General features: G+C 42.0%; 1 protein-coding gene and 1 non-coding gene across 7 annotated transcripts in view; both read left to right on the forward strand.

The window, feature by feature from the left end:
* LOC107226471 (orexin receptor type 2) overlaps positions 1 to 14,162 on the forward strand; it is a 66,342-nt gene that overhangs the window by 20,194 nt on the left and 31,986 nt on the right. For 5 of the 6 annotated variants that reach the window (XM_046733703.1, XM_046733702.1, XM_046733701.1 and 2 more), the window contains exon 2: positions 3,948 to 5,561. In XM_046733703.1, the coding sequence (XP_046589659.1) occupies positions 5,091 to 5,561 (471 nt within the window). In that variant the 5' untranslated portion in view covers positions 3,948 to 5,090. The remainder of the gene's footprint in view (positions 1 to 3,947; positions 5,562 to 14,162) is intronic. The other variant, XM_046733704.1, reaches the window with a different exon arrangement.
* On the forward strand, positions 13,758 to 13,894 carry LOC124293776. The gene has a single exon (XR_006903645.1). It is a non-coding gene; the product is annotated as a U11 spliceosomal RNA (small nuclear RNA).

Below are 14,162 nucleotides of genomic sequence, written 5' to 3' on the forward strand. Positions count from 1 at the left end.
ATTATTTACGTATGTAAATTGATTCGTCGCCTACCCTCCGACTGTATTTTATTCCCCATCCCCTCCCTTTTATTCCAGCCTTCTTTAATTATGTTCTCTAATTTCGAACTACAGTCCGTCACGTTTCCCCCCTTGTTTTGAAAATTTGCACAAGTCTAGTCGTTTATTTATTCATCTTTTTATATACCAACAGAGAACAGACTTGACACTGATCGTTTATTAATCATCGTCACTTTCTTTCGACTCGGGTCGAGTGCGTACTTACTTCGGCTTCAATTTACAGCTGTATCTTCCCTCGTCCGTCGCAGGTGAAAGCTTACCGCGTAACTTAAAGTAATTAATTATTCGCCGGGTGCCTTTATTATATACTGTTCTCTCGATTACACCTGAGATGAGCTCTGATTTATTCATCAAAAAAGCTTTCGGAACGACACCTAGAGGTGAACTTTCAACGAGCCCTTATTCACAGTTCCCACAGCTCTGGAATATGAATTGGAAAATGTTACAGCAGAACGGATTATTGACGAGTAAGCAAGGTATCAACGAAACATGTACGAAAAGTTGGAAAAATCAATAATTTGCAACTTTGCAGTGGTTTTGATGGTGTCGAGTTTCAAGATTCAATGTGAGATATTATTTGCTTCACTCTACGGTTTATCCATTGAATTTTACCTCGCCGTTGAGTTTCGATTCTTTTAAGCTTTTTTGCACGGAAATTCGGTGAAAAAAAATTTCGATAACGCGTAGCAAACTCCGTGTCTGTCAGTAGTAAACTACAGGTTATACGGCATGAAAATCCGAAGCATGTTAAGCTATCGAATTTCAATGCGGCATATAACCGAGTCTAGGGATTTTCGATATCGTCGTCGTCGCCGTCGTCAGTTTTCAAGAAACGGAAATAGATTTTGGTTTTCTTTCTAGGTAGTGCGTTGTACCGAAAGCTGAATTTACGTATCGAATCTATTCCGTCCGATGTATTCCTTTATCCGTCTCCGCGTGTTGTCCTGGTTCAAATTCATCTTATCCTATATGCTGTCCGTGTATAATGTCGGATATCTCGAAGACGTCAAAGGCTGACGACGGTTGCCGTCAACCATGTTTAAAAATATTTCTACATCACACGGATGTCGAGGGTTGAAAATTTAGTTAAAAACTCGCCCCCGCCTCTCTTTCTCACTACACACACATGCCTGTAAATTTTCGTATTTCTATCTGAAAGTGGTTAAAATTTCGCACGCCTCGTACCTTCCTCCTTTTTATTGGTGGCCAGCTGTTCGCCTATAACCTTCTGTATATTCCTTCGAAGGAACCACCGGGGCACTCTTGGACGATTAACCTCTGTCCCCAGGCCATAAAAATCGAACCCTTTCGCCCTTTTAGGTTTGGCAACGCGCAAACGAGTTGCACCGAGCTGTAGGGTAGTGATAAACTTTTTGAAGATTCCTCGCGGTCGTAAAATCCCACGTTATAGAATATCTGTTGGAATAAACTTCGGCTCTACGGCTTATCAGACTTTCGTTACGGTCTCTTATACTAGCTGATTCTTCGATGTAATAAGTAACAACCTTTGAAAAGGGGATGCGAAGCGTTGGATGAAAATACTTTCAGCCTTTATGTAAGTAACCAGTGAATCTGTGTAATATTTTTATACATATACCTGACATTGCGCGAGATTCAAAGCTCGTGAAATAAGGTAATAGCAACTTTTTAATTCGAGAAACATCATCTATACCCGCGAAAAGTTTCCGAAAAGTTTCACCGTTACTACCGATGTTCGTGCAGATTTTTAGTTCAACTTTTGATCACTCTTTCTTCCCGCCAACCGGTAAAAGGAAGTAATAATGACCATCATTAATGCGTAAAGTGAACATAAAAAAAAAAGAAAGAAAAAATTGAAGTCTTACATAATTCACGCTGGTCGTAATTGAGGCAAATTTTTTTTCCATCAGACTAACTGTCAGGACGGTCGATTTTAATCCTAAAGTACAAATCTTTGCAGTACGCTGCACCTGCCGTCTTATCGGGAAAATATATTCCCGCGGGACTCGTCGAGGGTCGAGGCTCCGACACTTAGGATGACTTTGTCTCAGCCTTCACAGGGTTTTAGTTAAATTTTGCTAGGAAAATATAACCCAGAAGGTGCGAATATAGCGATAAGGGGATGGAAATAATTGTCTCTGCAAAGCGTGATTAAGGTAGTGAAAAACTGGCGGTGTTGATTATTCCATCAACACTTAGATTCAAGTTTCGGTGTGAAATGTTGACTTTGAAAATCACGGTTGAAACGGAAAATTGATTCCGCCTGAGCTTTTTGTACAACTCAAACCGCCGAGAGTTCACATATCGTCTCGAACCCTTCAAAATTTGCATATATTTTCGAAACAATTCAGCAAAGTTAACAGGGAAAATCACTCGTGCAAACAAACCCTCCCTAGTCTGTTGCAGTTTAGAGCCTCACTCGATCCGGCGCGTTCTGGTTTCCTTCAAACAATCTAGCCGGAAATATAGCGGCTGTATAGTTTATCTTGCACCGGGTGAAACGAGCTGTAATTCCACCACCTTAAACGAGTCACTCGAGTCAAAGGCTCCGGCTACGGTCATGAGATGGCATCTATTATGCACGTTTAGCATCGGCTGTTGGCATCTTGCACGCAAATGCAAGTCTCGCATCCACTTGCCATTGCATGTAAATCGTTTAACCTTCGACGTACGAAGGAACTCGCGTATTTTCTCGGTTCTCGAAAATGATTTCTCAATATTCAAGCAATCTTTTTCAACGGTGATCCATTTCCACTCTTATCCCTTCGTTCAAAGCGACGAAAGCTGACGCGGCAAAAAGTTGCTTGCAAATAGATCGAACAACTTTTCAGACAAGTGTGTACTATCTTATGCATGCACATAGAAACTCCCTTCTGATTCATTCAAGCGTTTTATCCCTTGGCGTTAAAACGAAATGCCGTTTCTTATCCATTTCGTTGGTTCACCAAAACACCCAGTTTTTCATCGATCGGCTCAATTGGTTCGCCAAAATTTATCATAAAGCGATTAACTGTTGAGATTCACGAGACTGAAAAATAGAGGATGGATCAGTGGAATAGATACGAAGTTCAGCCCGCATCACGCCGACAATTGCAGCACTCAATTCGGCGGATTAAACGCGTTTCTACCTATACATTATAAGCAGACGTTCAAATCTCGAATTTCGTACAGTTCAAATTTAACCCGCATTGCCACGATCGAACGGGACGAATAAAACGCTGGTTAAAAATTCGTTCATGGATCGAGCAACAATCGAGCAGCTTTCAGTCGCGCTTTTTCTCCGTCAAATCATCACCATTCCTATGGTTTTTCGCCAATTTTTTATCGATGCTAAGACTCATCCCCTGCTTTTGACGAAGTCGTTGATAAGTGTGGAGATTCCGATTCGGGTTTCAGGCTAAAGTTGCGTGTCACAGCTGTATGATATTGGCGGATTTGCAGCGTTCGGTGAGAGGGCGAAAATGCTCAAGGAAACGAGACTGACATATTTGAAGAGAAGTGGGGCAAAGTGTCGTTCTCAAGGGTCTCACTCGTGCCACGTTCATGCCAACGCGTCTCTGCTTCCAAAGCGCCGAGATGAATTTCATCGGGGCGTAAAAAGCTTTGTCGATAAACTTGATATCGCATTTTTTCCACGAAGATCGTTCTGAGGCGTTTATGAGGAGTAAACATAAGCACTCTAGACGAGAGTAGCACAGATTTATAATATCTTTTATTGAAATCGCATCAGGGAGATGAATCGTCTGATGGAATCAGAGCGATGTCTTTTATTTTGCGCTGAAAGGAACCAGATTTCAAAATTTCCCGAGAGAAAAAAAGAACGTCGATTCAATTTACGTGTGTCCGTGAATCGTGCTTTGTGAAATCCTCTTTTCAATTGTCAATCCAATTTCGATGCATTATTTCAGTGGGACGTCCGCCGCATTTCAAATCAACTCGATCGACTGACTTTATACTCTGCGAACTGTGAACCCAGCAGGGATCAGAACCAGAGGAGGCATCGACGAGAGGTGGTGACCCGATCCTCGAACTGGGAGTAGAATTCCATGGGGTTATCCGAAGAGAAATTCTACCAGCGCCGTTGATGTATTCAGTACAAATTGAGTCTACAGATTGCGGTAAAGCTAACGCCTAATTTCAGAATCACAGAGAGAGAGAGAAAGAGAGAAAGAGGCAGCTCATTTGAATCGTCAATTCGATTATTCAACCTCCGTTATACATACAATACGATGTATAATAAATTGCGCAAGTATTAAAATAACCGAAAATGCCCTGCAGCACGATAAATTACCAAAGTAAATTATCAGCTATTGTAACAACCCCGAATTCGGCTTGTAATCAAGCACTTGTTTCGCTCTCGTTGCGATCAGGATCCAATCACGCTGCGGTAAAAAATCTTCCCTGAATCCAAATCTACGGAATACAACATCGCGAAACAGAGATAAAGAACACCGTGACTTGATTCTTCGAATCGCTGATGCAACCAGTTGAGGGTGAGGCGTGTAATTATAGAGTCGAGCAGGGACGTCAGGAACGTCAGGAACGACATCTAATCAGTTGAGTCGTTGCGCAAGTAATATACCTGTATACTCCATGGCGTTGCACCTACTCAACGAACGTGAGTACAATGCAAGTACGGTACAAACATACTTCGGGTGACATGACCAACATTTTCATGCCACAGCTTTTATCCGCACTCGCGTCAACGTTTCCTGTGCGGTAATTAAACCGAGAGATGTCGAAGTGACTGGAAGCGTACCGGCGATTTAATCACGCACCGTTCCAGAGTCGAAAAACGTTACACCGTCAGCGTTGAATCGCGAAATTATTTCTGAGGAAAACATAACGGATTAATGGAATATACATGAACGGCTGGTAGCGGTTATCGAATAGTCAAAAGTTCGTTGTCGAGGCTTTCGAAACGGTACGATCAAAGCGACGACTCAAACAAATAACGAAGAGTGAGTACAATCGTCATCAGTGTCAGTGCCATGCGATCAGTGGTGAAAACCTAGTGAACAGTGTCGATACCGAGACGCGTCACATCCAAGATGACCATGATCAACCCGATGATCGTGCTTCCGGTGGCTGTTATGTACGTGACGTTTTTGGTCAACTCGGCCGTGACGACGGTGAACGAAACGGACTATGAGATGATGTACGACGACGCGACGACAGACGAGTACGACGTCAATGACACCTCGAATTGCACGGACTACTGCGTTTCTGATGCCGAGTACATCGAGCTGATGGAGAACCACATATTTCCGGACGTTAACGATTGGATTCTGATAGCCATGCACAGTGTCGTTTTCGTCGCCGGTCTCGTCGGCAACGCCCTCGTCTGCGTGGCCGTTTACAGGAATCACTCGATGCGCACCGTCACCAACTACTTCATCGTAAACCTCGCGGTTGCCGATCTCCTCGTCATCCTGATATGCCTGCCCCCAACCGTTGTCTGGGACGTCACCGAGACCTGGTTCCTTGGCCTCAGACTCTGCAAGGCCGTTCCCTACTTTCAGGTGAGTGCGCTTATCACGATCATTCCAAGATTTTGTTTAACGGGACATTTTGCAACACTTGTCGCGGTACTCAACGTCCCGCGTAGCTGTTTATACTGGAATTCCTGCCAGCTTAGGGTTGAAATTGCCCGAAACGTGGAATGCAAGTTCAGATCCATGCCTGTTAAGGACCAAAATACTCGTTGTACCATCGGGGCCTTTGGTAGCTGTTAACAAATTGGCCGTTTTCTTACACCCCTATGGTACGTGGAAGTGGCTATGCCAATTCTCGTGTACATGCTTTTATAAATAAACTAATAAGCGAGTGGGAAGGGGGACCTTATACTGTGGGCTAAAAAAAGATGGGAGTAAACGTGGAGAGATTATGACGTCCGTGTCTACCCGCAGAGCTGTATCGCACGGTCGTAGAAAGTGTAACGAATAGGATATCTTTACATCGGTTGTTTGGCATCAATTGCCGCGAATTCATTTGGTCGAACGAATAAATAGGTGAATAAATAATCGAAACTTTTTCGCGGACCTCTTCGTAGCTGGGGAAACCTGGAAATCTACAAGTACACGCTCCGAACTATTACAAGTCGAAATGCATCGGAGTATCAGAAATATGATAATGATTTAGACTCATGATATATACTGTAGATATACTTCTGAACTCGAGTGCGAGGCTGGCTTCCGCAGTAAATCAAATATAGTTGAATAGTTAACTATGTATTATATGTAAGCATACCTATGCTTACTGAAGATTGTTTCATCTCGGTACCTTCCTTGCGAGCAGAAGCGGTATGGAATTTTCTTCCCCGGCAAATTCGTTGGCCTATCGAGTCAAGGCTTAGCCTGCATAACACAAAAGCTCCTCCGCGGAAAGGGCTGCTAAAAATTGAAAAACGATGAATTTTCTTTGTAAATCGCACAAGTTTGCGGAAATTGTTTCGCCCCGAAGCTCGGAGTTCAAATTTCTGAACAACAGGCTTGAAAAGTGGAACGGAATTGTGAAAACGTGACAAAGCGCCAAAACCACCAGTTTCACGCCTATATTCTAGGGTTGACATTCTAGCGGGTGAAATTTCCAGGCGAGAAAAGGTCGCGATAAGTCCTTTGTGATTTGTCGTCGACGTTTTTAAATCGCCATTCGAATACAGAATACACCGGGATTTTCTGTATCCTCTTTTTTCCGCCGGAAGCGCTTTCTGCGAAAGGGAATTCAGTTTTATAAGCCTTTATCCGAGTCGCTTCTCCCCTTCTAAGCTTCTTGACTTTCTTGCTGCAAGCGGAGGATATTTAATTGTCATGGGACAATTCTTCTTATTGTCAGCGATATTGTATACATAGACCGGGAATTCGGGGACCCTCCGGAGTTAAAGTGTTTTCCTCCATCTCGGCCAAGAGTAGATGAGGGGTCGTGATTTTCCCGTTCACCTTCACTGTCCTCTGCTTGTGTAAGGTAAAGTTGGTCTTGTTTTGTAACGACCGAGTGACACTCGGGGAAAACGCTCTATCTTGCGTTGAAAATTGACGTCAAACTCAGGTCGAACCAAATAGCTATACACGTGAATTCTCCCGCACTTAAGCTGTGTCAGTATCCCTGGATAAATGAAACTGTTGAAGTGAATCCGCGCAAAGAATAATTGTGTACGTGCAATATATTGCAGAGCAGATGCACCGAGCTTATAATAGAAGTCAAACTCTTCGAGCTTGCACGCGGAAATCGGAACGGAATGCTATTCTTGATACCGAACTGAATTCAATTCGATGAAACCTAAGAAGCTCGACACTCGTACAAATCAGTAAAGTTTCAAAAGCCACATCGGGAATGAAAACCGCGCGACGGAAATGAATCAGCTTTTGTACTCTGAATTCGTACAAATCGCCTCTACCTTGCAATTTGCCCTTCTACGTCAACCTGATCCCGTTAATTTTACCGAGCTTGTTTGAGGTGTAAGCTGTGACTTGACGGCTCTTTCACGAGTAGGACTAGGGGAGAATTTACAAGGTCGGGTATGCATATGAAATGGTTCAGGGTTGACCCAGAGTCATGGGGAGTAACTGATACTGGTTCGTATTGTAGGCGTATAGGGTAATTAGGAAATCCTGGCCCATCGTAACTCAGCAGTTAACACAAGTCACCGCGTTGTACGCGGTGGAATTTATTGCCTCACCTAGCGGTCCGAAAATGCGTAGAAGCTCAACTTTTTGGACATGTTGTGTTTTGACCTGGAAATAACTCCCGATGAGAATACAACAGTTGCGGTGGTAAAAGGTATTTCGAATGAAAGCTGAAGAGAGGATTGAATCAGATCGGACGGGGATAAGAAATGTGAAACGACGGTCAGGTCATCATTTATTGAACCGTGTTACTGCTGCTGGAGCTTGAGTCCTGCTCAATCGTGAAGGTTTTTACCTAGTCCTGTTCAAAGAACCTGCAGCTTACCAGCGTAAGGCGCTTATTTCCAATGTACGGGCTGATTGCTGAGAATAAAGTATTTCATAGTTTGTCTGGTGAAAAGTTAGTACTGATCGACGATAAGGAGTTCGTTTGAACGAACTGGTTGAATTAGTTGGCGGTAGACTTTAATTGACAGTTAAAAATTTGCGTACAAAATCGGGAGGAAGAAGGAAAAAGCTTTTTTAATGAGAATCAAGCTCCCGCCCCGGGTCGCTCGGCTTATCCGTTCGCAAGTAGGTACACTCCCTGAACTTTGTGATTGGAAACTGTTTAAATTTCGATAAAACTTGTCAGAGCTAAAAGTTTAGGTGTTAACACTAATTTACATTTCACGGCTGCACTAATTTTCGAAGATAGCAGTCGATTAATGATTTCGTCTTAATCACGGTCGCCCAGGGTAAAGAATATGTCAGTGTGACGAAGTTTGAAACTCGTTTACTTTTTCGTTACGCCTCTTTTTCCTTCCTAATTCCATTTCTGTGGATTACCCAAATTAAATTCCATCTCGTACCCACGAACAACAGGATATTTAAGCACTCGGTCCGACAAAGTTACTTTTCTCTCTTTTGAATCTTTGGTCCGTTCGTCTCGGTCTTCATTCCTTTTTCAATTCCAGCAGCATTTTATAAAATTTACTCATACGTTTTCACTACTCGATCAATTACTGTCAAAAGTTGTACACGATCGCAAAACAACCGTTAAGTGAAAAAAGTCGTGCCTAAGAGTTTGGAGATTTTTATTGAAAATTTTTTGGCTGCTCTGATATCGATTCACAGTTTTGGCAGCGTCATATGTATACTGTATATACAATATACATGTATGTAACATGCGATATCGTACGGGGTTAGAGAACGCGCTGGATGATTGAACAATTTCGCCGCCTCATTTGCTCCGGCGGTAGATTCAAGGTGTGCAGGTGATATTTCATCGAGGGATTCCTTTCTCGTGATGAAAATTTCTATGGTATAACGGGGAGACAGCGCAACTGTAAAGGTTCCCCTCGTGAGATAGAATAAATTACCTGCAAGCAATAGAATGTGAAATATTATCGATTTGTAACGCGTGAGCGATTCGAAATAAAATTTTTTACGTGGTCGAATTTACCGAGTAAACGGCATGCGAGTTACTTCACCGCGAGTGCAGATGCAATGCCAAATAGTCGAATAACTTGCTGCGAGTGCGAAACAGCAGCGATAATAATTATTTTCGATGAACAGTGTAATGTTTGGGAGGTAAAACCGCTCGGCGCAACACGTTATACATACGTTTCTAAAATATCCAGTGAACCGATTGTCACGCAGTAAGCTGTTTTTGAAAATAGCTGCAACGGTAACGCGCTCGTGACTCACTAGTGCAGAATTTGTTTCAACATGTCTTCGGTTCGTATAATAACGGAAAACTCGTGTATCCACGGTAGTTAAAGTGTCATCGACAATTTTGCGACTGGACCGAACGTATCTGATATGCCGCCAAACGTTCTGTGGGTGTGCAATTTTTCAGCGATGATACAATTCACCCGTTTACCATTTTTTCATCGTCTTCTTTCTGTTCCTTTTACCCCAGCTCATTCAAATGTCGGATGCGACGTACCGCGACGAAGTTCAATATTTTACGATACGCACCGTCGCTGACAGGTTAATCTTCAATTCTTCCTGAACGTGAGAGAATTTCAATTACATTAACACACTTATGTATCAGCGATCTTGAGCCTTTGAACGTCGTCCTAAGTAACTAACTACGTGTGGATGGGATTTCTCCGTTATTAGGCGAGATGAAAACTTCAAAAATTGACTCTGATACTAAGAAACGTCTGAATTATAACCGCCTTCTGAAGAGGGAAACACAGACTGACGCTGATTTTCTAATCCCAAAGTTTCTCTCTCAAAGGAGAATTAATCGTAAATTAATTATTCGAGGGTCTTCGTTTCGGATTAAACCAGTTCCAATAAGGGCCAAAATCGAAATTGGATGTAACCAGAAATCCCGTAAATTTCTTTGACGTTACATTCTCCAGGGGTTTCATCTCATCAGCCATTACGCCCTGTGCTAATCTAATAATTCGAAAGTTCACCACTGCTGTAGGTCTGAACGTGGGTAATCGATGAAAATAAAGTGACCAAAATACTTGTAACTTCAAACTCAATGATATAATCGTATCGTCTAGACGATACGACGCTGTTGAACTATAACTTTCACTTATCGTTAGTTCGGGCACTTTGTTCTCGGGGGAACTTATGAAGCTATTAATATCGCCGCTGCAATTTTTTTCAGGGTCTAAAATTTCACCTGGCCGAACAAAACGTTCTCTTTGCCTGTAAAGGAGCAACATTGTCACTAAATATTCAATTTTCGAATCGGTAGTCTCGCTTGAAAGACTTCTGCACCTGTAAGGAAGAAGCCATCGCAGAAAAGTTCGGAAACTCGTACGAATGGTAATTCCCGGTCTTACTCTGATATTCTTTTTCCCTCGAATTCAATCGATTTTCAATACATAGTATACTGCGTTTATGTACTCGGAATTCCGTTGTATTATAGACCTTTATTTCGAGCCTCGCAATTTTATCCAAGTCGGTAACAATTGCGACGCAGGGGGTTAATAGAAAACACTCAAGAATCCTCAGTTTTCAAAGCCGTTCGAGAAAGAGGAAGAACAATATTCCAATCGCGATTCGTAGGATGTTTTCAATTTCGCAAACTTTGAGCCTCGAACTCTTTGCAAACAACTAGCGTCAGTCGTGGAAATCGCTTAGAATCGCGTTAAACTTGACCCGCTGTTTTAACAGATAGTTTTGCGGGTGCGAACAATCTTTACCAATTGCGAATATTAATTCTGCGAAGAAGAAAGGTGTTAAAGAGGATTGGGAGTGACCTTTCCCTCGAAAAAACGCTGAGGTAATAAATATTGCATAATTGCACGTACAATTTATTTAATGAGCAGAGTTGGTGTTTCTATTTTTTTTTTTTCAGTACATAAGCTCGCAAGAAAAAGCCATCGAAATCACAAGAAATTGGTACTCTGCGCTAATTGTGATAAACAATGAATTAAATCCCGAGTAGATAATTTATGAATACAGCGCTACTATAATATTCCTAATACTCGTTCAAGTTTGAAGGTAATTTAACATCGGTGCCAATCGCTAATGATGAACTTGCGATCGTACGTCAAACATTCAGGTTGAATCATTAATAATAAATGTAACCGCTTATCACCCGCCATGTGTCTCACATAAGTTCATCGCATTATCCTAGCTGACGTATAAATTCAGATTAGCTTATCAAATCCACCTTCTTCCGCATGATATTTCTAAAAACTGCATAGAATCGGATAAAAAAAAAAAAAAAATTAAACGAATTTCGATACATCACATTTTTCATTCCTTCGTAAAAAACTATTCACTGTTTCGATAAGCGATCAGTAACAGTGATCGCTGTAAAATGATGTGCAATAATTAATTTCGAAGTCAAGTTTTGACCTCTGCTGCAGCCTCTCGGTTCGCATAAAACCCAATAGATTTGAGCGATGCAAAGTGTAACAACGTTATAGAGTGCAGAGGACATAATAAAATCTGGTACAACTGCAGTGAGAAGGGAGGGGAGGGGGGGGGGGGGAGAGCATTGTGAGGCATGAGATATATGGTATACATGTATGTACACACACGCGTAAGGATATAGTTCAACTGTGTGAAGTCGGGCTATATCGACACGCGGCAGTGTTCACGATGCAGAATTGAATCGGCCATCGAGTGCCCAACTCATTCAACGAAAGTGGAACACCGTTGATTTCTCCATTATTGTACGGTAACCGTTTGCGGTGGCAGAAATAGTTGCCGGTGCTTTCTGAGGCTCGACAACCGTCAATAAAAGAAAATCGAAAGAAAATAAAGAATTTTTTCGCCAAATTAATATCACGAAATCGAATGTCGCTCTCGATCAGCGCCCATCGAGCAGTTAATGAAATCCTTAAGCACGGTTATAATCGACTATAAAAAGCATGTGGAGAAAATTGAACAATCCGAAGGGTAGAATCCGTAAACCCGTGATTTTGGACCTGCCCTTCCTTCTTGCAAAAGACTTTGTTAATTAACGATATTGACGACGGGAAACTGAAGGGTGAACCTTCATCCTGGCCGTAGACGATATCGTTCAGAGTCTATGTAACGCGCCTTCGCCAAAGCCGTTAACTTCTGCGTTAATTACAGCCGCGTATATGACGCGCCGCCCTTCTAGAAACGAACATTTATTATCAGTCATGCTGTATGCGATTGTAATTATATACTAGTTTAACGCTTTCCACCTCCGAATGAGGCGACGTGCGAATATTATAGACTAAAAGGAAATATATAGTTACGGAGTAAATTCAGGGAGTTGTTCATCTCATGAGTCATAATCATGGTAATTACGAATTAGAGATGCTGGCTGCAGCCGCGGATAAGTTACCTAACTTCAGATCAAAGCTCCGAGGCCACTAAGACGCTTTCATAAAAGTTGCAAACTCAATCACTCCTCTTTTTCGAGCTGTCAATCTGCAGAAACTCTCGCTAATAGATCAGCTGGGATAATTATAGGTATTATCTCACATTTTTCTAGTTTACATCATAATAGTTGGTACGATAAAATCTCATTAATAACTCATCTGCTTTTGCTTCGTGTCTAAAGCTGTACTTTTTCATAATACCACTTGACAGATGGTAGATGTATGTACCTGATGGGTAACGTGATCAACGAATCACTCGAATCACTTGATCGCAGCTGCGTTTGATGCGATGAAATTCGCGAAGTAATTAATGACGCGTGAAGACTGTAAAAACAGAAAATGAGGGCAGACGTTCTACGGGAAAAAATTCTAAAATTGCCTAGAATTCGTGCGCTAAAAATTTTCGAGATATGCATAAAAATAAGCATCGATAACGCGAGGGAGCATCGATCGTTTCGAATCTGATCTAGTCAATAATTTTTACTATCACAACCAACCATTGGGACTTAACAATTTTATAAAAAATGATCCAATCTACATTTGCAGCGGAGTATAGATGTACAACACGGAGGTTTTTATGCCGTAACCGAAAACGATGGGCTCACTGGCTGAAGGGTTTAAACACGAGTGTAAACCAAGTGTCAGTTTGCAAAGCGATAAAAAGTTCCTGATATCGGGGAAAGAGCAAACAAATTAGATCTGCACACATACTATCATAGATTATAACGTTAGCTCATGTTGGTTATTATGAGCAAATTTGTTCGAAACAGTGGTTAAAGGTTATCAAAGCACGATGAGAACCAACTTGAATACAACACGTGAATATATTTGCTGTATACTTAAGCAGAGACAGAGGCATGTTCCACGTGCGAACGAAAATAGGCACCTACTATGAATATCAAGGCAAATAAAACGCATTAAATCCTCAACTTTTTCAACCGAAATTTCAATTTATCCATAAGAAAACTTGTAAGTCCGGGTCTTAAAATCTTGCAGAATTTTGCCGACGCACTTGAAACGAGAAGCAGTAACAGGTTGATGAATGCAAAGAACTCCGTTCCGTTTTGCGTATCTTCGGCAGATTCAAGACTCAATCCCCCTTATCTGCTGTCGCCGTGCAACACGCAGCACACGAGTCTTGCGCAACATGTTGCATGTGGCGGGCGGTTTGATCCAGGGTTTGAACGATTACCGGCAGATGGCGGACGCCACTGAATTTCCCGCGATAAAAGTTGAACTACTTGATATAATACACAAGCGGCTTCCCTAGCCTGGATAAAAAAAGGGTGCTCGTCACTTTAATGGCGCATCGGATCGATATTGATCCGGTGGGGTATGGCTATCAAGGCATACCCAGTACATAATTTTTGAGAACGTGAGGCTGTTGGCTGCCACATTTTTAGCACCGGCGCCTCCTAAATCCAATCCAAATTTAATATGTAACGCAGACAACGGTTAAACGACAGCTTTGGGTCTTGGGAAAGGCCGTGGTATTAGATTACGTCCCAAACTAGACAGCGTCAATACTTGGTATTCATTATCTTGACCTCACTTCTTGCGCATCCACGATTCCAGATGTCACATCTACCAGATACGTTTGTTATACACACCCGACCCCTACATAATAAATATTATGTTGTCAATTATACATGGTTATTACGAAGTCAAAGAGCCAGGAGAAAAT

Source organism: Neodiprion lecontei, chromosome 3, assembly GCF_021901455.1.
Source record: "Neodiprion lecontei isolate iyNeoLeco1 chromosome 3, iyNeoLeco1.1, whole genome shotgun sequence".
Taxonomy (NCBI): domain Eukaryota; kingdom Metazoa; phylum Arthropoda; class Insecta; order Hymenoptera; family Diprionidae; genus Neodiprion; species Neodiprion lecontei.